Source organism: Labrus bergylta, chromosome 11, assembly GCF_963930695.1.
Source record: "Labrus bergylta chromosome 11, fLabBer1.1, whole genome shotgun sequence".
NCBI lineage: Eukaryota > Metazoa > Chordata > Actinopteri > Labriformes > Labridae > Labrus > Labrus bergylta.
The window spans coordinates 24,184,830-24,209,951 of record NC_089205.1 but is presented as its reverse complement, the minus strand read 5'-3'; the positions used below and the strand labels follow the sequence as shown (position 1 = coordinate 24,209,951).

The following is a 25,122-nucleotide window of genomic DNA, read 5'->3' as shown; positions in this document are numbered from 1 at the left end:
GATGTGTTTCATGGGCCATATGGTTGATGACATGCATCTGCTTTGTACACTGAAGAATGTTGTTATATTGGATCTGTCGATACATGTCCAAGAAAGGCAGCGAGGCAAATTCTTTTAAATATAGACATAGTGTAGTAAGATTGTTTTAACGGCGTCGTTGAAAGAGGGAATTCTAATTGTTTGTCATCACATTAGTCATCTCTTCAAGTTTTGTTATTTAAGGCTTTTATATTAAAAAAAAAAAACACAAACAAATGTTCTGTAATACACATGTTCAGGCAGCTGCATTGTGGATGTATTAAGAGTCCATAAAGGTAAATAATGAGGCTAAAACTATAACGTGAACAACAGACTGATTCTATCATTTAGTGAATTACTCATTGATTTTGTTTTGTTTTTTAAACTGCTTTTATTCTCGCTTTTTGAGATGAAAACTTTGGATTTTCTTTACTTTTATTTCCTACAAAATGAACCATTTAAATGTAAAAGTCAGACTTTATAACGGTTTGCAACAAGCCCTTTTCTCTTATCATTTGATCCTTTAAGATAAACTGATTCATCAGATAATGGACGTATGATGTAACTGTTTAGAGATGGCGCAGTTAAGAAGTAGAGGGGTTAAAAGCCAACAGTCAGCCCCTGCTCATGCAGATCCCCTGTGTCAAGATAATCCCGTCTGCCTGCTGATCACTTGAGTGTCGTCTTCCCCTTGCTTGCTGTAGATGTTCTCTGCAATGTGTCATTATTCCGGGTTACTCCATCTCCTGCGACACTTGTGGCCAGTTGGATGCTCCCTGTTAACACTGAAGGACAAGCACAAGCCACGGCACTGTCATCATCATCAGGCCCAGCCCGCACGCAGACAAACAGTAGTTATTATTAACTGTGCTCCGCTAAGAGGATTGCTTCCTGCACTCTCAGCCTCCGCGCAGTTATTTAAAGGGCGCTTGCTTTGCCGCCCACTGCTTGTCACAGCTTTAGAGAGAGAGAGAGAGAGAGAGATGTTCACAGGGTGAGAGAGAGAGAGAGAGAGAGAGGGAGAGGGCTGATAGCCACGGGACGGGACACAAGAGGAGGGTTAAGCGGGGCTTGTGTGTTTTCTCACTGTCTCGTCAGTGCAGCATTGTGTGTGCGTCACAGTGAGGTGACAGCAGGCACGCGTTACCTGCTGGTCCACGCTCAGCCGTGCTGCTGCTTCTTGTGGAGGAAACCAGAACTAGAAGGGGGGGGGACACTCAACAGGAAGCTGCAGCCATGGCCAGCCAGCAGGACTCAGGCTTCTTTGAGATCAGCATCAAATCCTTGCTGAAATCATGGAGTGGCAGTGAGTAGCAGTTTCTCTTTTGTTGTTGTTGTTGTTCTTGCGCTCAGCTGACTGACTGACTGATGCTGCAGATCCCCTGGGAGCCTGACTTTATAGCCTCTCTTTCCTGTTATTGCTTGCTGCAGATTTAGCTGGTATTACTGCTCAGCATGACAGATGCTACAAAACTTGGACGCATCACAATTTTTGCAACAGAACACTACACTTCCTCAAGGTTTTCAGTTGTATCTTAGCAACAGCAGGGACGTAACTCTGAGTATCCTGCAGGAGTTATCAGCTAAGCAGAAGTTGCTCATCACGTCGCACTCTTGTTTATTTTAAGTTCTGCTTCTGGTGATTCAGCATCTTATTCCTGGCGCTTCACTTTAAAGTCCATCCTGATTTTACTTTGTCTGACAGTGCCTGAGAGACGCTAAATAGCTCTTATTAAGTGCAAGGACACAGTAATAGGATTAGTGGAGGTTCAGCTCGGTAGCATATTCTGTTCAGAGCTCTCGGCTTCACTGCCTCCATGAGGCCCCCGAGGAAGGGAAAGGAGGTCTCCTGCATCTAATATTTACATAATTCTGTTTTATGTTAGATATCTGAGTGGGCCATAAATATGGATTCTCTTTGGAAGAAAAACAAACAGAAAAGAGGAAAATGATGTTAAGACAAACAAGGAAGTAATACTGTCGCCAAAAAAACCACATGCATAGATTCCCTATTTAAGATTGAGATACTCAGGCTATTTCACTTGCAGCAGGTGGTGCTAGCTTGTGTGTATCTCCTGAAACTGAATGTACAGAGATACCACAGGACATGCTGTCCCCTGTATACACAACATTGAGCCATCTCCTGATGATGTTGCATAATCCTCATAGTAGGTCCCTTTGCTGATAAATCACAGCCAGTCTTTGCAGCACTGACCCACAGATATGCATTTCATATTTTCATAAAGAAATGGTCTATCTCATCTCTCTGCTTTCTTTCACACCAGCTGTTATGTAATGAATCATAAGATGGCAACAGACACAGTGCAGTTCACATAAACTAAAATCACAAGGATTCCAGAAATATTGCAAATGGAACTAATGAGATTTTATCTACTCATTCTGATTAATCTTTTTTAAATCTACAAGAACTGTTGAGGTACCAAGAAGTGTGTGTTCCTCTGCTGTGTATCTGTTTGCACACAATGCAAACAAAGTCAAGGCCCTTTTAGACTCTGATGCCTCATAGGTCAGTGTGTCCAATGTTAATAAAACAGTGACATCCAGCAGCACAGACCTGGCATTGTGCAGCCGCAGCGTCAGTGACAGGCTGGTGTTCAAACAGACTGAAGGCCGGTCCAGCATCAGCCAATCAGAGCTGGAGATGAGATGTACTGCTCCTCTGATCAGAAGTCAAATATGATGTTGCTCAGTTTATCTTTAGTCATGAAATGCATTTATGTGCACTTTCTGTTTGTAAAGTTAAGTTCTTCTCACGTTTGACAACCTTTTAAATAATTCCTCTATGTGCAACTGAGGGTGCAGTGCAACCTTTATGCTCTACTTTCTGAGAACATGGTTCTAAGTCTTTAAAAGGGACTTATATAAGCTGATGTTTTTTTATTTTGAGACTCACATTTTAATTTGCACTCATGTAATCACTCCCTCTCTGAACCACTGATAATGTCATACCCTTTGTGCAGTGTTGTTGCTCTATTAGCTCCAGCTGTTGCTTCCTCTGTTGAAGCATTGGATCACTAAAAACAGTTCAGCTTCAACTTGTCAGAGTTCAAGGAGATTTGCAGCGATTATTGTTGACATTTGACAGTTTTTTTATGTGGTATTTGTTTTAAATAAGTCATGTTTAAAACCCAAGTTTGAGTGACTTTTCAGTTTAATTTTTAATATTGATTTAAAGCCAGTCTCATATGTAGTTAATGTAGGCCTGGCACATCTGGTAGTTAACAGGGACCCTTTTTTTTTCTCTTTGACCTAAAAGTTTATGATCTAAACTTGGCAACAAATTTCCCCTCATGACGCAAGCACCCACCTTTAGCCAAGCACCTAAGAACAGTGTGCCTTTATTCCCATCCAGGAAGTATACAATATAAATACTTTACAGTGCTGGGGGACGGGAATATATTAGGTAATGATTGACTGTTTATAAGCATGTGTGCTTGCTACATACTTGCAGAAATGCAGAGTCAATGTTTCTCACTGCTGCTGCATGAAGTGCTCCCAAAGGTCCGTGTTGACGCTGGAATTTCTGGTCCAGTGAAGGAGGTCAGTGGTATCTAAATATCCTCCCACTCTGTTCACAAACGACTGCTGAAGTGGTTGTTTACACAGCGGGACAGTCTCTGTGGACTCATGTAGGGAGCTGCATTCTTTCTATAGATCTGTGTCAGTGTGAGTGTGTGTGTATGTGTGTGTATGTGTGTGTGTGTGTGTGTGTGTGTGTCTAGTAGAGACACTTGTTAGCCTGTTTGCATTGTCCTCCTGGGAGCACCACCATGCTCAGGGTGTTTCCAGCATGGCGATGATGTAATGCACACTATGTCCAAGCTCCTTGTTTGCAGAGTCACATGTCGCGTCTGGGTCTTTCTACGGAGACAGAAAGGGTCTGAGTGGACACTGGTTGCTTTCTTTAACTCCCATCTCCAATTTAAATAATTAACATGGGATTTGTTGTATGAAAATAGCACGTCTGTTTCATTAAATCAAGCATGTTATGCCTTGAAAATGGAGGAATTAGACGTGTTTACAACAAGACTGTTTTAAGTTGGGTAGCAACCGAAAAAATGTCTCAAGAAAGTCAAAAAATTCTCATAAAAGTTGCCCGAAGTGAATCAGTTACTGATGAAGAATGGTGTTTACTCTCTGTTGGTAGGTGTGTTGTGCTTAATGATCACAGAGGTGGAGGAAAAGGGGAGGGCGCTGCTCTGTCAGTCTGCTGTGTACCCCGGGATAAATATAGACACATAACTATGCCACCATAGCATGTTGGCCCTCGTCACTGTGCTGTGCCTCAGCTAAAAATTCCTGCCTGACCTTCACTCTTGGAAGGCACTGCTTGGTCACAAGGCGAGAGGAAGCCATAGCAGAAGGCAGTTCAGAGAAAGAGAGAGAGAGAGAGAGAGAGAGAGAGAGAGAGAGAGAGTGAAATCTCCCGTACCAAACACTACTCCCACTTTTTCAAACACACCCGCCGTTGGCTCTGTGCGCCATGGAAACTATGCCCAGCAGGACAGAGCCAGCTGACACACAAGACATGGACGTTAGTGGATTTTACTAGCAAGGTTTTGTTTTGAATTCAGGACAACCCTGGACACCTTAACTTCCTTCCCCACTATGGACGGGACAGCCGTATGCTGGAGTAAGGCCAGCGTCATCAGCTTCATCAAAGGGCTGGGTAGGTGCTGAGTGGGCCATGAGTGAAGGAAGCATGTTCTGAAAGCTGCACGAGATGGCCCCACGCGCTGGGCATTTCTTGACAGATATCCAAACAGTGCATGTCCTGAAAAGATCTGGAGAAGAAGAAGACCCCGTGAACTAAAACCAGAGTGTCTGACTGCTTTGTGCATCTTCATACTCTTACTATACGCCCTCTGAGAAATGCTGATAAGATGATATTGAAATCAATCACATCGCATTTGTTTGCTGTTATCGTTTTTAGTAAAGCTGTCTGTTAAATTCATTAGAGCTACTTTTATCCTCTCAGCCTTTGATCTGCAAGAAAAGTGATGTTTCTGTTTCTGATTGGTCTTTGGCAGACTTCACAAGTCGTTAAATTAAATCACAGGTTATCTGATATCTCTGTTTAGTACTTACTTACTGTAAGCTTTTTATCTTGGCACAACTTGACTTCCTGATCATAAATGACTGAATTTCAGCCTCATTACAGACCGACTGACTGAGAGAAAATAAACGTTTTAAAGTTTAAAGGGATATTTTATGAAATAATGATCCGTCAACATTTCAGGATTTTGCCTTACACCCTTCAGAGAGGCCTTCTGGACCTCAGTAGAAGTTTTATGTTTTTTCATTTTATTTCACATGGGCCAGCTTTGTTTCAGGTCGTCTCCTTTTGTTTATTATCATTCAAACGCGCAGGAGGGCTGAGGTCGTTTGACGCACTTCTTCACATCTTAATAAGAGCTAAGCAAAACCGTTGAAAATAAGTTTGTCTTTTTGAAAAAGAGTAAAGAAACAAATCTCCTGCTTACTATCAAGGTGTCCCATCAACAGATGGATAACATCAACAGATTGAATGTGTTCCTGGCACACTGCAAGCTGTTCATCACTGCAGCTAATGTGCTTTTTGTCCAGTAGCATTTATTTATTACTAACACACACACATGAATTTGCACACAGTCAAACGCAGTACCGCAGAAAATGTGGTTCTCATATTGAGGCAGTACGTCTTCTCTGTCCGGCCCCAAACCTCTGAATATTTTACACTTCAGATTTATGGTCGTCTGTGAGAAGTTGTAGACTTTCAGGCTTACGCTTGTAATGAGGTGTTTCTATGCACTTCTCTACTATATTTAGCACTTTTGTGTCTGGACGCAGCAGAGTGTGACACAGAGGTACATTTTAACTTGTGTGTTACTTTGCACAGTTTTATGGCCCGAGCAAAGCCCCTCTGTCTGTAATCAAACATGCTCCACATCATAACACTGGCTGAAGGATGGTCACATGCACAAGATTTGTGCTTCCCTCAAAGGGCAATGACATCTTTGGTACGAAATGAAAACACCAGCTGCTGGCCATGGTGCTTTAATTTCCATATGCGCTGTGTTCACTGTAGCAGGAGGAAAGAAGGAGGAAAGAAGGAGGAAAGAAGGAGCAGAGTCGGGGCAGGCCGGTGCCCTCTGGACAGTCTCTCTCAGGAATGTTCAACATGTCAGGAACTTTATGTCCATGTTTGGAAACTTCTCAGTAATACTCCTGTTCGCTGGTCTCTCTTTGTGGCTGATCGCATCCCACTCATTTGTGCTTGAATTAGCCAGGTTTGACTTCACATAATTGATTCCCATCTTTTTATTTTTGTGTTGTTTCCACAGCCTCACCCGTTGGGAACGGATACAGTAAACCTCCCCTCCCTCCAGTCTGCTGTCCTCAGGGAGAGAAGGGTCCACCAGCCATGATGCCCATCAGCATCGACCCGGAGAGCAAGCCCGGCGAGTACGTCCTCAAGAGCCTGTTCGCCAACTTCACCATCGTGTCAGAGCGCAAGATCCGCATCATCATGGCCGAGCCACTGGTGAGTGTATAGACGGTGATGGACTGGAGGGCTGCTGTTCTTTGTCTGCTGTGGTGACTCTTTGTGGTGACTCAGCTTCTCTTTATTGGAGATTATAACGTGTAGTTTGCTTCAAAAATCAGGGGGAAAGTGAGGTCATGAAATGAGTGGTAAAAAAAGATTGTATGCAGTTGAATCACAGACTGACCTTCATGACAGAGTGTTCAAACTGATTTATTTGGTGTGCTAGTAGAACTGTTTGTCATTATACATGAACAATGTAGAGATATGGGAAATGTCTCCACATTTAACCTAATTTCCTGTAGCAGGAGTCAGTGTTTCCTTCTTTGCAGCTCTGTTAATCAGCTTGTGACCCCTTGTGGGTGTCCCGACCCGCAGGTTGTAAACCACCATAACGAGGTTAGACGAGAAGTCTGACAGTCAGGCCCACAATAACTTGTTGGCAGGAATGAGTTACAGACAGAGACGACAAAGTATCAATACAACAACTTAAAAATTGTTCACTGAGTTACAGTGATGTACCTCAATGTAGAACTTGATGCTGAAATACAGAACAATTAATGACTCAAGGACATTAACATATTACATTCACATTCATACTTTACTGACACAGCTTTGGGCTTACATTTCATTTTAATATCAACAATGTGTTTGTTAATGCTTTAAACAACCCAATATGAAATCTGTGAATCATCAGAAAAATAAGTGACGAAAATAAATTCCCACGACAACTTTGAAGAGCCGACGGAGACATGCAGATTAAAAACCCAAAGATAACGATAAGCAGAAAGCCTCATCATGCCATAAACAGGTAATAGAGACTATTTCTGCAGACAATAAGAAAAGTGAATGTCCATGATTGTCTCAGCAGAGAAGTTTCAGTCAGTTTTTAATTAAATGTCGTCCACGTTGACCTGTTTTGGAATCCTCTCTTATCAAGCATTTTTTTTCTTGTCCCTGTCTCTTTATTGTGGCCACATTTAATGACTAATAACCATTTATGTAATAAATGAAATCCTTGCACAGTGGAGGTTGAGATGAAACAACAGCTGTGATCAGTAACTGTGATGACAGACAGACAGGCAGGCAGAGAAGAACCACTTATCAAGTGCTTCTCAAAGACTAACTGATCCAGATGAATTTGTTGCATTTCTTTAACAAAATTTGTAACAAGGACTTTTTATCTCGAGGAGAGGTCAAAACAATGGAGCTAAATAATCTTCCTGTCAGTGTTTCCCCTACCATTATATAATGGGTCATAATTGCCCCCCCCCCCCACCCCCCCGAAGGTCAAGTTAATAGAAACTTTTTTTTTTGGCTTTTTGTGCCTTTATTGTAGAGCTATGATAGTGGATAAAGTCATTTAAGGACACCTTTCCGATAAAACAGGACAGCTGTCATTGAAAGTAACGCATGAACACCAAGATTCCTTAAAGTGTTTGTGTCGGCGTCTGTCTGCCCGCACCCCCCACCCCCTCACCCCCAAAGCTGTAAACCTAGAGGAAACACTGCCTGTTGAAAAAGAATTCCTGACTTTAGACTTTAAACTTTAAACTTTGAAAAACTGGAGATAAGATCCCAGGGCTGGTTGTTGTGCTATTTTAGATGCTAACTTGTGGCTGCTGTGGACGCGCAGTCACCAGTTTTAGAGGCTGTGATTTATAGGAAGCTGTTAGTCATGGGCCTCAGCCTGCAGGGAAGTGTTAATGACCACAGGGAAAGTGTGCAAGCCCTTCGTTTTGGTGTAACTCCCTCTAGAGCATCGCAGGGCGGATGTGTCTCTGTTTGTTTTTCCTCTCAGTGGAGAACAGGACGAGTCATTTGTGTGAGCTCTGTGTCGTAGTGATGGTGTGTGTAAGTTGGCCTCATCATTCAGGTGAATTGTTCAACTGAATCATATTCAGGAATTGTGTATGGAATATCAATCAATCAAACATAGAGGAGACTTCAAAAGGTCGTTTTAAAGACGATGCTGTAATTCTGCTAGATGATTGAATGTTAACATTGTTGCTTTATTAGCCACTGAGGGCGGTGACGTCCTTTAAAAGGCAGACAGGAAAAAAGTCATCGTCTTTTCTGTCGTTACCTCACAGGAAGACTCCTCAGGTTTAAGCATGTGTCCAAAAACTGAATGATTCATCACAACATGTGGAGCTCAGCTGCCGTCCTGACTGCAAGAGGGAGAGCTACCTAACCCTCGGCCCAAGCAATGTCCATTAATCGCAAATTAAGTGATGTTCTGTGATGTGCTGTCTGGATAACAAGACAGGCAGAACACCAGAGGAGCAGTGAAGTGCAGAGGAGGCTTTGGTTTGTGTGAGATTAGATTGTGTGTGCTCAGAACTCCTGTGTTACTTCTGTGTGTGTTTAGGATGCATCAGTGTCACAGCACATCAAGCAAATGCATTTCAAATGTTTTGTCTCTTATGGACTAACCTTATTACCCCTTCAATGAACGAGTTAGAAACATCTTAGTTTACACACAGTTCAAAAATGATAACAGAAAGTTCACAAGTTCATATAGTTTTTATATCTTACAAATGTTGTTGTCATCTGGGTTTTGAAGCGATTATTTCCTGATGTATACAGCATGTGCCTACAGTAGTTTAACATGATCTACAGAATCAGGAAACCATGTACAGGACTGTCCTTAGCAGGAGGACAAATCCACCATGAAGGTCTTCATCTCGGATGATAGAAGACTGTAATAATGGGAGCTGTCATGGAGGTTCTGTCTCTAATATCTGAGCCTGCCCGCTCATAGCTGAGTGATGGCTCTCTCATTAGCTGAACTGTAATGAGTCCCTGTTTCTAAAAGACTCCCCCCCGCCCCACACACACACACACACACACACACACACACACACACACACACACACACACACACACACACACACACACACACACACACACACACACTTCCAGCAGAGTCTTGTGAAGTTATGAGCTTGAGAACAAATTTGAAACCTACAAAGATCCACCATGAGCCTTTCATTTCTTTGTTTTCAGGAGAAGCCATTAACAAAGTCCCTGCAGAGGGGAGAGGATCCTCAGTTTGACCAAGTAAGTTCTGCAATAATCTCACCCTAAATATTAAAGTTAAATGTGCATCTTATGGTTTTACTTGTTAAATATATCAACCTGCTGTTTTTTTATATAAAAGACCAACATTCACACGTATGAGCATCGTACGCAAGGCGGTTTTCTCCTCTTGTACGATGGGCTGTACTTAAAGGGCTGATGTGTGAAAGAGCTACTCACATCCAAAAAGCTCTTTCAGATCCGGTGAAGGGCAGGCATGTTTACCTTGCGAGCTGGCACCGGCTCTCTGCGCTAGGTGTGTCCAGCAGGTCTGCGGCTCTGCAGAGAAGGCTCTTTCACAGCCACAGGGGTGTGTTTGTGCTGCTGCGTGAGGCCATTCAGCAGCCGCACAGAGCCGGGATTCTTCTCCAGCCTCGTGCTGAATGAAGGGCCCGCTGTGTTCCCCGGCCCGTCCAGGCTCTCCTCCCTTCCTGTGTGCCCGGCCCATCCCGCCCGTTCCTTCCTCTCCCCCACTCACTCCCCCCCCCCACCCCCCGGGACTGAGGGAGTCTGCCCCATGCTGCACCTTGTCTCTGCGTAGTCATATTAAAGACTGACTCACTCTTTAATCCATAGCCTTGGACTTAACTATATAAGCTTCCTAACTTCATGTCATTCTCCTTTAATATCTCAAACGAGGGAATACGTAATGCACCCACTTGTGCAGCTTAATTCTGAGTCTAAATTGCGGTACATATAAACAAAGGAAACCCTGATTGCTATCTCTAACTTTGGCATGTTAACTCCCAAACACAAAGATGCATTTACACCATGTTCTTCCTTCTCTTTCAGTTGATAAGCACCATGAGCTCACTGGCTGAGTACTGTCTCCCCTCCATCCTGCGCACCCTCTTCGACTGGTACAAAAGACAAAATGGACTCGAGGAGGAGCTGCATGAATACAGGCCTCGAGCTAACACCAAGTCTAAAAAGTGAGCGTCAATGAATTGATTCCTTTACAAAGTGTGAATCACCTGTAGGTGAGGTAGAGGTCACATTAAGGTAAATAAAGGTAAACAAAGGTAAACAAAGGTAAACAAAGGTAAACAAAGGTAGGTCACATTAAGTCTGTATTTAAAGCAAACCTGTTGCTCTTGTTTTTTTCTCTCTCACAGTGATGAGCAGCAGAGAGATTATCTACTTGAAAGGAGGGATTTGGCCATTGACTTCATCTTCTCTCTTGTACTTATAGAGGTTTTGAAACAGGTGACTTGTCTTAACTCCCTTGTGTGTGTGGGGCAACTCAGGTCTGTGTTGATTTTGGCGAGCCCTGTGGACAAAGTGTTACCCCTTCTCTCTTTGATTGTTTTGCCCTGTAATTAAGTAGGTTGTATTTTTCACACCAAAATCTCTCCCTGCCTTATAACAACAGCTGAGTGTATAACTTGTCGATAATATAAAGAGAGGGTTTTTCTGCAGAGTGCAGTTGATCATTTTGTCTGTTAGTCTTGATGTAGATGGTCTTTTTTGAGTCATCAGTATTGTGATCAGTTTGTTTCATAACCGTCTAAAAACTCTTCACAGTAGATTTAAGTGTATTCTCTAGTTAAAAACAGGGTTCATAGAGAGCCTATCAAGTTTAAAAGTCCTTAGATTTATTTTCACATTTTGTAGAATCGGATAATAAGATTGCATTTGAAGATTATTCTAGAGAAACGCTGAATTTGTTGTCTTTCAGATAAATCACTACTGTAAACCAAAACCTTTTAGTATTTAAAAAATAAAACAATCCTCTTCTCACATCAGACATTATTACAGTGGAAATTAATACATTTAATTGATGCTCAAATGAAAAGGTGGAAATTTCCTTTTCCCCACTTTGCAACATGATTGCATCCATCGACATCAAAATGCAAATTTGATGTCCCCTGACCTTGAATTATTTTTGTGCATTCATACTGAAGGCATCGTGCTATCCACTCATCAGGTACATATAGGCTGTCAGTTTAGTGATAACCTGCAAGGTAAAGATGAATTTAAAAACACGGCTTTGCAGAGTCAACATTCCCCTGTTAAGATGTTAAGAACCCCTCTTTCTGGATTAGATTACTCGTACTGTAATGTGCTCTGAAAAGATGTACAAGCTCTGTAAAAAACTCTCATATGTTAAGCTGTCATGATTTCATATTATTGAAAAAATGAACACGGCTTGTTGATGTTTAAAACACGTATTCTCTTGCACTGTTGTCTCCTGTTTGTTTCTGATTCTTTCTGTTTGGTCCTTCTTCTCTAGATGCCTCTCCATCCGGTCCTCGACAATTTGGTCAATGAAGTCATTCATTTAGCCTTCAAGCACTTTAGATACAAAGAGGGGTAAGACCTCACCTTTGTCCTCCAGTGTACCTTTCTTTTTAATAGTTTTAAACATTTCTGATGTTTGCCTTTCTTTGTGTAACATCCTACAGGTATCATGGTCCAAACACTGGCAACATGCACACTGTAGCAGACCTCTATGCAGAGATCATCGGAGTATTAGCCCAGTCTAAGTAAGTACTGAACTAAAACTATGGGTATTTAATTCAAAATCATTGTTTTTCTCTCTTCATCTCTCTTAAACGCTCTGCTCTGTTGGGCTTTGGTGCCGTGCCACATCATTATAGCCTGTAACCATTCTTAAAGCCTCCCTGCAAACATTTCACCGCTTCAAGAGACTGGAACGTACTCAAGGAAGGTCGCACTTTTGGATAGGTCCCCTTCACACCAAACTAGGACTGGAAATTGACATCTTTCTGTTTGAAGTTTTCAGCTCACTGTAGCTAGGAAACATACCTTAAAATAGAGATTCAGTTGGTGAGGGCACTACATACCTCCTGAGCAAACTTTTATCTGCTAAATATCCTCAGGGGGGGATATCTGCAGAGAAGATTTAAAGATATCTTAACTAATCTCTGAGGTCAAGACAGAAGAAAGACCTCAGGAATAGACTGTATATGAAGTATTTCAAGGAGTGTGATGCTGTTTAAAATCAGTTTAAATGCAGTTTCTGTTTCACTGTTCATTGACGTCTCTCACATAACTGTGTTCAGTAGTTGGAGTCCTCTACCAGTGAGAGGTTAAGAGATGCTTACAGGAGCTCCCATGATGAATTATCTTCTAAATTTAGACCAGCTGAAGAATCTCATCACTAGTTCAATTTGGGCCGGGGATCAGGTGCCAGATGAGGAGTTCATCGGAGGTCACAGACTCACAGTCTGCATTTTGAGGCGAAGACGAGGGGGGGGGGGGGTTATTATTTTTGCGAGTCGTGCTCCCTGAATATTGTCACTGTATTCTCACAGTGTCACGACTCCGAGCAGAGGAAGCTTTTTGAGGAAGTGCTGATTTGGGATTTGTCTGACTGAGCTATGCGGACATGTCTTTTTATAGAATCTCATTTAGGTTCTTCTTTTCTTTCTCTTCTCTCTCAGGTTTCCTGCTGTAAAGAAGAAGTTTCTGACGGAGCTGAAGGAGCTGCGACAGAAAGAGCAGAGTCCATATGTAGTCCAGAGCACCATCAGCCTCATCATGGGGGTCAAGTTCTTTCGAATTAAGATGTACCCTGTGGAGGATTTTGAGGCCTCTTTTCAGTTCATGCAGGTACAATGGGGCTTTTACGACCAAATGATTTAATCTTTAAAATACAGGATCTATTCACCAATATGGATGCCAGTATCAGAAATGCAGCATCAAATGCAGTATCAGGTATCTCACAATATTACAGTCTATGCTGCAATCAGATGTCCATCTGTTAGCCACAAATAAGACTGACTTGTCTCTCTGTCTCCGAAACAGTAAAGGCAACTATATGATTGCAGCCATTTACAAATACTGTTTAAGAGATTCAAGAAGATCCAGTTTTGTAAAATCATTCAAAGCTAGCAAAAATTGACAATTAGTTGTTTTCCAATAACACATTTTTACACCTTGTACCTTTTGATTTAAAAACCTAGATGATTCAAAAAATAAAAAAAAGACAAAATAGCAAAGTGTAATGTTTAAAACATGGGTGTCCGACACTTCTTTCTAGCCTATCTTGTCTTTAGGTGGGGATTCCTTCAATGTACTGAGCAAGGCCAACATATCATTAATACATTTAGTTTGAATCACACTGGTATCAGATGGGTACACAGTATCAGCCTATGCTCGATTGAAGGGTTGTCCAGAAGAGAGAGTACGAGGCTTGTTGGTGTTTCCTACCCTTTGACACTGACTGTGTTTCACATTAGCAGTTGAATGCACTTCATGGATTACAGTCACTTTTGTCCATACAGTATGGTTATCTCTCTAATATGGTTAAGTCCCATCACTTTTTATAAACTGTTGTCTTTGTTTTCCACAGGAGTGTGCCCAATATTTCCTGGAGGTGAAGGATAAAGACATAAAGCATGCCTTGGCGGGTCTCTTTGTTGAAATTTTGGTTCCTGTTGCAGCAGTAAGTGTTTTTGATCCTCCTGCGTGTGGCTCATCACACATCATTTATGGGATGCAAGAAAAGGGCACTACTTTGTGTCACATCATGGAACTGTGTTTGATGTTGTTCCAGGCCGTGAAGAACGAGGTGAACGTTCCCTGCCTGAGGAACTTTGTGGACAGCTTGTACGACACGACCCTGGACCTGTCCTCCAGGAAGAAGCACTCACTGGTTGGTTGCTCCGCAGGAAACCAACAAACTCTTGATTGTTGCTGTTTGTCTCTGTGTGGCCTTGTTTGTTTTTGTGCCCCACTGTTTTGACACTGACACCCTATGCTGCGTTCAGAGATTGTCCGGATGCCTGTGGTCTCTGTGAACCCTCAAGCATTTCAAGGTCACTCTTGAGTAATGTTCTCTTGCATTGTCTTGTCCACTCTAGACATAATTTATGAAGGAGACAGGCTGCCTTTAACAAAGCATATGAAATAACCACAGTCGTGCAGTATATAACAAACTTGTATGTCACCTCCCTGTCATGTGGCTTCAATGAAGCTCTCACCGCAGCAGTTCATGACCAAATGAAAAGACAACAACCCTCATGGAACAACACATAGCTCTTACAGAAGCTCCTTATTCCCCTCAGGCAGCTATTAGTGCTGAGAGTCGCTTTTATGAGCAACACTTTGTCAGCAGAAAGCCTTACAAAAGACCGAAACCTCAATAAAACCTATTTACATCTTAAATAGTACTCATGCAGGTATTTTTACAAAGAGAAAGTGTGAGTTTTAGAAGTTTGAAGCTTTTAGAGATATAAATGAAACTGTTCTGTGCACAGGCGTTTTACCCGTTGGTGACGTGTCTGCTGTGTGTCAGCCAGAAGCAGTTCTTCCTCAACAGATGGCACATCTTCCTCAACAACTGCCTCTCCAATCTGAAGGTAATATCACTCGCAAACCTGCGTCTTTGGATAAGAGCGGTCTTTTTATTAAGAACAAAGACCACTCATTGGTAGCCTCTGTTGCAACAAACCATTGACTTTCTTTCATACTTGTATTACAGAGTAGAGACCCCAAAATGGCTCGTGTTGCATTGGAGTCCCTGTATCGACTGTTGTGGGTCTACATGATCAGGATCAAGTGTGAGAGCAACACAGCAACACAGGGGTAAATATCTTCAACTTTTATGTTCCTTGTTATTGTGATGAGTCAGCCGAAGAGGAAGAAAGTATCGATTGCAAATGCTCACTTGAAACTTGAGACTTGAAAACAAATGTCTCATCTAGCCTGAACAGTATACAGTCTTTCTATAACGTCTTTATGTGCCAGTAAACACCTGAGGAGCTAATGAAAGTCACAGACTGAAACACATTTGTTTGCACTAAAGGAAAATGTAAAAGCAAGAACATAAAAAAGGTTTATTAAAGTAGTTTTACGCCGAACCCTCCGTCCCTGTTTCTGATTTGATTAGTATTTAAAGAAAGAGGTATTGTTGATGCAAGGCAGAGCTGGCCTTGGGTCAGGCCTATACCAGACTGGTTTCACCAGCTTCTGTAAGTTATTATGAGCCTGAGCCTTTCTAAGAAATCCTACATGGGTCAAGCCAGACTTTTAAAACATGTTAGTTACATCCAAAGTAAACCTGTCTCCAAACAAAGCTCCTTTCAATCAGTTGAAGTTTAGTCTGAAAACTGTCTACAAATCCTTTTAGAACTGTGTAATGAATGTCAGAGGCATCCTGTTAATGGTTTGTTGTCTTTTTCTCCACAGTCGCCTCAACACAATAGTAACAACACTTTTCCCCAAAGGATCCCGCAGTGTGGTACCCAGAGACATGCCTCTCAACATCTTTGTCAAAATCATCCAGTTTATTGCCCAGGTGAGCACACAGATGTGCTGCACTGCTCTACAGAGACGATCACAAGACACACACGCTGTTTGTTATTTAACAAAATGTGAAGTCTCAAAGTCACATAAGATGATGTGTTGTCTCCTCATAATGAACAGCTTTATCTTCTTACCACAGGAGAGACTGGACTTTGCCATGAGAGAGATTATCTTCGACCTTCTTTGTGTTGGGAAACCTGCAAAAGCCTTTAGTCTTAATCCAGAGGTATGGATTCTACGTACCTTTACATGCCTGCTTAATGTTGACCAAAATGAACTTCAAAGTAAAGAAACTTGTCTTTTTTAATTGAAACTTTAAAAGGAAGTTAAGTTATAGTCATGCAAATTTGAAAGATCATTTTAATTCCCTAGGATCATATAAAGACTACTTTATATGTATCCCTTATGTTACAGAATTTGACGGTTTTGTTGCAGCTAAAGGTTTAAATGATGCCTAATAGAGCCCACTGTAACCGTAACTGTAGTATCTGCTTGTACAATAGATTTCTTTTCTGCTGACCTCGTGTTGCGGTATCATATTGCAGTGCTGGATATTAATAACAAAGAGCTAAAAGTGAAGTGTCCTTTTTGTGCAGAGAATGAATATTGGTCTGAGAGCATTCCTGGTCATAGCTGATAAACTGCAGCAAAAGGACGGCGAGCCTCCCATGCCTAACACTGGTTGCACTTTACCCTCTGGGCACACACTCCGAGTGAAGAAGACATACCTGAGCAAAATGCTGACGGACGAAGAGGCCAAAGTCATTGGTGAGTGAGACAGCTTTAGCATCAAATCAGTGTGATGTTTGCAGAATACAAATCTCAGTGATGTCACCAGTGTTTCTTCTTTCATCTTCTCCAGGGATGTCTCAGTATTATTCTCATGTGAGGAAGGCTATTGACAACATCCTCAGACACCTGGATAAGGAGGTGGGACGCTGCATGATGATGACTAACGCTCAGATGTTAAACAAGGAGCCTGAGGATATGATCACGTAAGTGCACACGCAATAGCTCTGTCATCCCAGCGGCCAAAACATTTACAGGCTGCCAAACTCCAGAGTGACTCAACAGAGTGTTTTTAAAAGTGTTTCAAAACTCATCATTCACTCATACCTGACTTAATTAACTCTGGTTATGTATCATTATGCCTGATTAGTTTCACAGTAAGAGTTGAACACACTGAAAGCATTTCCAGTAAGTCTTCAAATCTCTCTCTTTTCAGTGGTGAAAGGAAGCCCAAGATCGACTTGTTCAGGACGTGTGTCGCAGCTGTTCCTCGCATCCTGCCTGACGGGATGTCAAAGCCTGAGCTCATAGACCTGCTCTCTCGGTGAGTCGCCTCAAATGCTCTCGGATTTTTGTTGCCAAGATAATAACTGGAGATCAAATCAAGTGTCATTAATGTTTGTGTGGAGTTACAAACCTGTTTCATACAGAGTAAGAACCTGAATCACCTGCTACCCCAGTGTTGTTTTTAAACTTAGAAAACATGTTTGCTCCCAATTATAATGCCCTTCTTACTGTATGCAAATCATTGCTGTACTACTTTGTCAAAATAGAGTCATTTCTCTCACTTTGCAAGAAGAAATACCAATATGTCAAATATGGAGCGTACATTTATAAAACTTTTGTAATGTAAAATAATTATTCATACTTTAGGGGCATTTTCTTATTCATTCATTTTGTCTTCTTCCTGCTTGTTTCATCAGGCTGACGATCCACATGGATGATGAGCTGCGACTTATAGCCCAGAATTCCCTGCAAAGTCTGCTGGTGGATTTCTCCGACTGGCGTGACGACGTCCTGTTTGGATTCACAAACTTCCTGTTGCGCGAGGTCCAAGACACCCACCAGGGCCTGTTAGACACGTCCCTCAAATTACTGCTGCAACTGCTCACACAGTGGAAACTAACGCTGGCAGCCCCAGGGAAGAGCTATGACACGGCTAAAATACACACTGCCGAGGTACACACCTGAGTCAATTAAAAAGTCTTTTTGTGCTTTAACAAGCTGGAAAAACAAATTACTCTTGACTAATAAGTCTTAATTCTTCTGCTTCTGCCCTAACGCCTCGAATGACCTCTTAAATCGTGGAACTGTTGAATTATCATTGTTTGGTGTTGATTTGTATTTCCCAGCTGCTGCAGTCCAGCTCAAACCTGAAGATCCCTGCAGAGCGAGGTCCCCACTCCACCGTGCTGCATGCTGTGGAGGGTCTGGCGCTTGTGCTTCTCTGCTCCTGTCAGCTGAGCACCCGCAGGCTCGCTATCGCCATCCTCAAAGAGATACGAAGTCTCTTCATGACCATCGGACAGACTGAGGTCAAATAAAGCAAAGTTGATCTCATGTGGTAGAACTCAGGAGCATTTGCGGATTTTGATGTCACGCTTTGTCTCCTGCAGGATGACGATAAACCGATGATAGAGATCATGGACCAGCTCAGCCCTGTAATCCTGGAAAGTTTCGTCAACGTTGCCGTGTCGGACACTGTAAGTGCTTTTTTTTTTTCGCATATCTGTTGACCGTCCTTTGATTTTTTATCTAATTAATTGATATTGTATTAATTTCACCTGCCTTGACTTCATGATAGAAACATGCTCATCCGATGTGTCTGAATTTAAACTAGTTTCATGAAAAGGTCTGTCGTCAGTGCACTGTCACATAACAGCAAATGCTTGATACGTTGACAGAATCTTGATGTAGTAATCCGACATGTAAAACTGAATGGACAGCTGGAACTGAGCAGCTGTTGACCTTTTTGACCTCCTGTTACGTAATCATCATGACGCCATCAGGATGCTAAGGATGCAGTTTATATTGAGAACAGGATAAAAACATAAATGTGCTTGCATGCTTTATCAAATTGTGTTTCTGAATATACTGTGTGATTATCTGATATGGGTTCTTATTTAATAGCTGTATTTTTCACAGTTGTGCAATAATTCTTAAGCAAAAGGGTGAAAGGGGAGCAAGAGGACGTGTTTATTAAAATGTATGATTGAATGCTTTTATGTAGAGATGTCAGAATATGACACGATGCACTTTATTGTCCTTGCAGGAAAATGTGTCTTGTACTTTAATTGTGCACACATTTAGCTGCCTCTATAATAGTCCTAACAAATAAATAAAATAAATAAAAACTATCAACAACAATCTGCATATAAACAGAGAAGCACACAGCAATGACAACCACAAACAACATACATAGCATGCAATTCACATTGTACATGTTCCAAGCTTTAGCCAACATGAGTAAGTGAGAACGTTAAGAACACCAGGAACAGGAAGCCATTACAAAACCTCTACAGCGTCAAGACACAAAATAATACATGCAAACATACAATGCTAAACACATTGGCATTTATTACTAATTTGTAATGCTGTCCTTACATGGTCCATGCTAATTGAACATCTAAATCACTTATGACCCTAGACTTCTGACTCTAGTTTCCATCTTCCTTGTTTGCAGGCCCCCCTGCCTGCCGGCCACCATGTAGACCTCCAGTGGCTTGTGGAGTGGAACGCACTGCTCGTCAACAGTCACTATGACATCAGGAGCCCATCACATGTATGGATCTTTGCCCAGTCCGTAAAGGACCCCTGGGTGCTGTGCGTTTACAGCCTCCTCCGACAGGACCACCTTCCCAAGCACTGCCCCACGGCTCTTAGCTACGCCTGGCCCTACGCCTTTACACGGATGCAGACGCTAATGCCCCTCGTGGACCCAAAGTAGGTGTCTGATGGAGGAACACTTCTTCTCTTTTCTATTTCTGTGCATCTGTATTTCTTATTTTAAATAAGATCCCTTAATACCGGTTCTGCATTTCATCTGAAAAACTCAAAAGCTCAGATAACAATAGGACCCTTTTCGCTTTTTAATGATCACCAGTAATCCTGTGTATGCAAAGAAGACCAACACATCTGGCGGTGGCGATAACTACGTCACCCTTTGGAGAAACTACCTGATCCTTTGCTTCGGGGTGGCCAAGCCCAGTATCATGAGCCCTGGCCATCTGAGAGCATCGACACCTGAGATCACGGCTGCTACATCTGACAGCGGTGTCAGCTTGGATAACAAGGTATCTGCTTCCTCAGCCCACCTGGTCTCATTAAATCCCTAATGCTTTGTCTCTCTGGGGTCCGATGTTCATAAGGAGCTTGTTGACGTTCGAACAGGAGGCATCAAATTACACCTCAGCTACCTTACAGGGAGCAGATACATTCTGTGCTGGACTCTTATCTCAATGCAGCCCTGTGTGATTAGTGGTGTTCAAGCAGTGTCAGTAGTTTTCTTGTCTGACTGAGCAGTCGCCTTCTGATCTTTCAGGTTATCGGGAGCCCGTCTGTGGCTTGGCTTCTGAAGCAGTTGGTTCCACTGATGAGGGCAGAGAGCATCGAGTTGACAGAGTCATTAGTTCTGGGCTTTGGTCGCACCAATTCCCTCGTTTTCAGGTATATCAGAGAACAGATGTCCTTATCTGTAAAGTGTCTTTTGCTTTCACTAAATAGTTTCAAATCAGCCTCACAAAGGAGGCAGAGCAGCTTTGATAATATTTAGGCTGCAGAGCTGTGTTGATTTTTTTTTGTCTTTTTTAATAAATTAGGAACACTCATATAAAAATTGGGGAGCACAATCCATTATTATCTCCACAGTTAGAGTGCATGTTGACCTGTATCTGTATGGATTTAAAGTGAAGATAAACAGGGGATTACAAATGAGTGGTCTCTTGTTGCCCTTTGCAGCTGCATCCAAACAGTTTCCTAAAAATCTGATCTAATCTCATTCTTTGAAAACATAAAAAATAGTTCCACTGCATTTTGATTTATTTTATGTAACTGAATCTCTATGCTTATTGTTTTATTTGAATTTTGAATTATTGCCTCATTAAAGCTTGTTTATTTGTCTGCATGCAGGGAGCTTGTGGAAGAGCTCCATCCCCTAATGAAAGAAGCTTTAGAAAGAAGACCAGAGGTTGGTTGGTTGTAATAACAGCACATTATAACATCAGCAAAATTCTTCACTTTTAGGTTAATTTAGAATTTTGACCTTATGTAAAAATCTTAGTAACTACATAAAGATTAATCATTTGATAACTGGGACTTCTGGCATTAAGAATTTCTCTTCCTTTTGCAGAACAAGAAGCGGCGTGAACGGCGAGATCTGCTGAGGTTGCAGCTGCTGCGGATCTTTGAGCTGTTGGCTGATGCAGGTGTCATTAGTGACAGGTCAGTATGGCTTGAGCGAAAAGATAAGAGTTCTACACTGTTTAGCATTAAACTCACAGGCTTTGACATTTGGCTTCATATCGCCCAATAATCAAGGACTACAGCTACAGTTTGCATAGTGACTGGGCTCATATTGTTTGGTTTGTGATTTTAATTGGGCGTCTCTGTGTTTTCACATCATTTGCACTTTATAAGTACAAATGGAGCTCTGGAACGTGACACTCTTGCCCTTGGCGCTCTGTTCCTGGAGTATGTTGATCTAACCCGGATGCTGCTGGAAGCTGAGAATGACAAAGATGCTGAGATCCTGAAAGACATCCGAGCGCACTTCAGCGCCATGGTGGCAAACCTCATCCAATGTGTTCCAGGTACAAAGAGTAGCTTCTTCAATGTTTCATTTTTTTCTCTTCAATTTCCCAACAAGCAGATCTATAACAGGCTTTGTATTTTCCTCAGTGCACCACAGGCGCTTCCTGTTTCCACAGCAAAGCCTTCGACATCACCTCTTTATACTGTTCAGCCAGTGGGCGGGGCCTTTCAGCATCATGTTCACCCCTCTGGACCGCTACAGTGACAGGAATCATCAGATCACACGATACCAGTATTGTTCCCTGAAGGTAAATATACTTTCTACAGATCTATTAGCCTCTTACAAGATGCGTACTTATTTTAATTACCTCACCCTCATGAGAAAAACTAACGTTTGTTTTGGTAATTAATCTGTCCGACTTAATTCAATCAGAGAGATTACATTTTAGAAAAAGTGCTGAATATCTTTTTTTCTATCGAAATATATCTTATAATCTGACCCGATGAAGTGACATTTATTTGAATAATCAAGGTTTTCTGCAGCGTTGCATTAAAGAAAATCCTCTGATGGGCCCATAACGTCACATGTGGTGATTCATTTTATTAAATGTGAATTGAAACAGCTGCTGGTGTGCAGACTCAGTCTTCCTTTTGCCTTTATTAAAGTAAATCCTCACATCCTATCTCTGCGAGCCAAGATATCTCCTCAAATGTGATTGTTGTATTTGAACTCCTCTCCACCCACAAGACAAATACAACGTTTCTTCTGAACTGCAGTGAATGAGCACCTGCTCATCCAGATTTTTATATTGCTCAACCCACTTCTATTTTAAGGACTGAAGAAGCGACAGACCATGTAGGTTGAAAAACATGAGCACCTCAATTTAAAGTCACATAATATTACATCACTTACTCCCTGATACCATACTGAGCTACTGCCCAAGCAGCAGTAAACAACACGGCTGCTGAGTTACATAATCAAGAAAACTAAAAGACACAGTCACCCTTTCTTGTCCAGTGTTGTGTTCAATGACAAGTGTAAGATGAAATGTGTCTTTAATTTTGTTAAAGAAAGGAAGAAATTGTTTAATAAATCGACTCCAGGAGTTTAGGATGAAGAGAAAACTAAAACAGTGAATATGTTTAAAGCATATAACACGTTAGAAATGTTGACTGTTTGTTCTTGTAGGCCATGTCTGCTGTGCTGTGCTGCGGGCCCGTGTTTGATAACGTTGGCCTCTCTCCAGACGGATACCTCTATAAGTGGCTGGATAATATACTAGCCTGCCAGGATCAGCGGGTATGTATCTAATACTTTACTAAAGCAGTGCATTTAAACAAAGAGCTGACCCAGAAAGCCACTCTGATAGTTTGCTGGAGCTCGCTTTGTAAGAAGCCCAACACCAGACCCTGCCAAGTGCTCCCTTTTGTCTCCTAGGAGGGTTGGCAAGTGGTGAAGGAGAGTGCTGTTTGAAAATAATTGATCTGATATTGCCTTTGTTTTAATCTACTGTGATACAAGAAAAAGCAAATATGTGTCTTTAGTTCCTTTGGACTCAGATGTTTTCAATAAATGGCTTGAAGGTTAGCTTTAGCTTGGCAGCCAGCCAAGGGAATAGAATGTATCATCTTTGTGTAAGACAGATGTAGAGGCGCTGGATCCTTGAATCTTTAAAAAAAAAATACACATAACATTGTGAATTTGTGTCGAAAAAAAAAACTCCAAGGAATCTTTAAAAATGGATGACAATGAGCAAAGTCTGTGTTGGTGTTAACTCCTGGCTCAGGTCCACCAGCTTGGATGTGAAGTTGTCATTCTGCTCCTGGAGCTCAATGCTGACCAGGTCAACCTTTTCAACTGGGCTGTGGATCGCTGCTACACAGGCTCCTACCAGCTCGCCTCGGGGTGCTTCAAAGCCATCGCTACAGTCTGTGGCAGCAGGTACAAAGTCTCCCCAATCTCGCTCTGTCACCTGTTCTACATATGAAGATCACCTGACATGTGTCTAATCTTCAGTATGTGGAGTTTGAGTCGTTACATTTCATGTTCTGTTTGTCACTTTTAGGGGGGATTTGTTTATAATCGATTTTGCTGATTCAGTTTAGGAACTAGATTCTGTGATTCATCCATCTTTCATGTCAAAGTAAAGAGAGCACTGAAAATGAGCCTAGACTTCAAAGGGTTAACTAAACTAATCCTCTTAAAGAGCTCCCTATTTGTCTGGCCCTCCACGCTTGCCTCATTCTTAAACGTGGACTTAAACACAGTGTGGAACACTAAACATTGTTTTTCATGATAATAATAATATAAGATTGAATTTAAGGGGACCCAAGGGCGCTCTACTTGGTGGAGGGACCAGACAAAAAAACAAAACTGAGACAGGCAGCAAAGGATGGGAGACCAGTGGAGAGTCAGAGTTACAGTAAGAGAGGTTTTAGGATGTGGGGAACAGATGATGTTTTAGAGGCTTTTAGAAAGTTGTCCAAAGAGGTGGCATTGCGGATGTCTGAAGGGGAGGGTGCTCCAGGGAGTGGGGGCTGTGACACTGAAGACCCTGTCTCCATAGCTGCCGAGTCTGGTGTGTGGTATGGACAGCAAGCCAACATGACACAAACTTTTCCCTTTCCAGCAGAAACTATCAAAGTGATATCGTCACGTTGCTGAATCTGGTCCTCTTTAAGGCGTCTGATGCCAACAGAGAAATCTATGAGATTTCAATGCAGCTGATGCAGGTGAGGAACGCAAACGCATCTTTCTGCACAAATTCATTTTGTGCTTATTTTCTGTGCTTTATTGAATAACTACTTTCACTCCTCTCTGTTTGAACAGATTCTTGAAGCTAAGTTGTTTGTGTACTCTAAGAAGATTGCGGACCAGAAGCCAAGCAGTATCCTCTACGGCACCCACGGTCCTCTGCCACCTCTTTACAGCGTCTCACTGCCTCAGCTCTCAGGCCAGCTGGCCAGGATGTACCCTGAGCTCACACTTCCTCTATTCTCAGGTAGCTGTTTGTGTCATGTGGGGGTTTATGGACATAGTGGGGTTATCCACTCTATTTGAGCCCTCTTTTAATACTCTCACAGGCTTTTCATCTTCTTATGGTTTCCCACTAAATGCTGCACGCTCATCTTCCACAACCAAGATTGTCACTGTATCTATAGGCACTCCCTCTAACCACAGAAACAGTGAAAGCTTAACTCGATTAAGAAACTCCCTCAACTTTTGCGGATCAGGATTAAACCGGCAATTATGGTGAAACTCAATTACAGTATTAACTTGACTTCCGTGTCAAATATAAACACTGCCGTCTCCAATGAAGATATTCTGACGTAAGTGTGTCCTTTCCTTTCGCAGAGGTCAGCCAGAGGTTCCCCACCACTCATCCCAACGCGAGGCAAACAATGCTAACCTACCTCCTGCCCTGGCTCAGTAACATCGAGCTGGTTGATAGCGGCCTGCTGCTCCCGGTTTTCACACCGTGCGCGACAGATTACGACGCTGCCAGTCGGACAACCGGCACAGCTTCATCCCACCAACTGAAGGGCAGCGGCTGGGGCTCCTTACAGGCCACATCTATGGTGCTCAATAACCTCATGTTCATGACTGCCAAGGTAATGTCATGTTAAGAGGAATTTAATGAAATACAATATCGGTATCAATGCAGCTA

The 25,122-nt window shown here is 42.2% G+C and overlaps 1 protein-coding gene across 5 annotated transcripts in view; it reads left to right on the top strand.

Moving 5' to 3' along the window:
- Positions 1-25,122, top strand: part of frya (furry homolog a (Drosophila)) — a 44,082-nt gene that overhangs the window by 2,767 nt on the left and 16,193 nt on the right. For 3 of the 5 annotated variants that reach the window (XR_010667178.1, XM_065960761.1, XM_065960762.1), the window contains exons 2-32: positions 6,363-6,562; positions 9,572-9,625; positions 10,436-10,575; positions 10,759-10,849; positions 11,877-11,956; positions 12,049-12,129; positions 13,051-13,219; positions 13,962-14,054; positions 14,166-14,264; positions 14,869-14,970; positions 15,093-15,196; positions 15,800-15,908; positions 16,056-16,142; positions 16,513-16,684; positions 16,779-16,911; positions 17,142-17,249; positions 17,629-17,884; positions 18,058-18,240; positions 18,322-18,408; positions 19,389-19,648; positions 19,809-19,998; positions 20,247-20,371; positions 20,834-20,891; positions 21,054-21,145; positions 21,341-21,513; positions 21,602-21,762; positions 22,644-22,754; positions 23,242-23,396; positions 24,085-24,187; positions 24,285-24,456; positions 24,810-25,066. Coding sequence is in view for 4 of the 5 variants with exons in the window: in XM_065960761.1 (XP_065816833.1) it covers positions 6,363-6,562; positions 9,572-9,625; positions 10,436-10,575; positions 10,759-10,849; positions 11,877-11,956; positions 12,049-12,129; positions 13,051-13,219; positions 13,962-14,054; positions 14,166-14,264; positions 14,869-14,970; positions 15,093-15,196; positions 15,800-15,908; positions 16,056-16,142; positions 16,513-16,684; positions 16,779-16,911; positions 17,142-17,249; positions 17,629-17,884; positions 18,058-18,240; positions 18,322-18,408; positions 19,389-19,648; positions 19,809-19,998; positions 20,247-20,371; positions 20,834-20,891; positions 21,054-21,145; positions 21,341-21,513; positions 21,602-21,762; positions 22,644-22,754; positions 23,242-23,396; positions 24,085-24,187; positions 24,285-24,456; positions 24,810-25,066 (4,205 nt within the window). In the remaining variant the exon portion in view is untranslated. Of the gene's footprint in view, positions 1-1,067; positions 1,325-6,362; positions 6,563-9,571; positions 9,626-10,435; positions 10,576-10,758; positions 10,850-11,876; positions 11,957-12,048; positions 12,130-13,050; positions 13,220-13,961; positions 14,055-14,165; positions 14,265-14,868; positions 14,971-15,092; positions 15,197-15,799; positions 15,909-16,055; positions 16,143-16,512; positions 16,685-16,778; positions 16,912-17,141; positions 17,250-17,628; positions 17,885-18,057; positions 18,241-18,321; positions 18,409-19,388; positions 19,649-19,808; positions 19,999-20,246; positions 20,372-20,833; positions 20,892-21,053; positions 21,146-21,340; positions 21,514-21,601; positions 21,763-22,643; positions 22,755-23,241; positions 23,397-24,084; positions 24,188-24,284; positions 24,457-24,809; positions 25,067-25,122 lie in introns of those variants that run through there. The other 2 variants (XM_065960764.1, XM_065960763.1) reach the window with 2 other exon arrangements.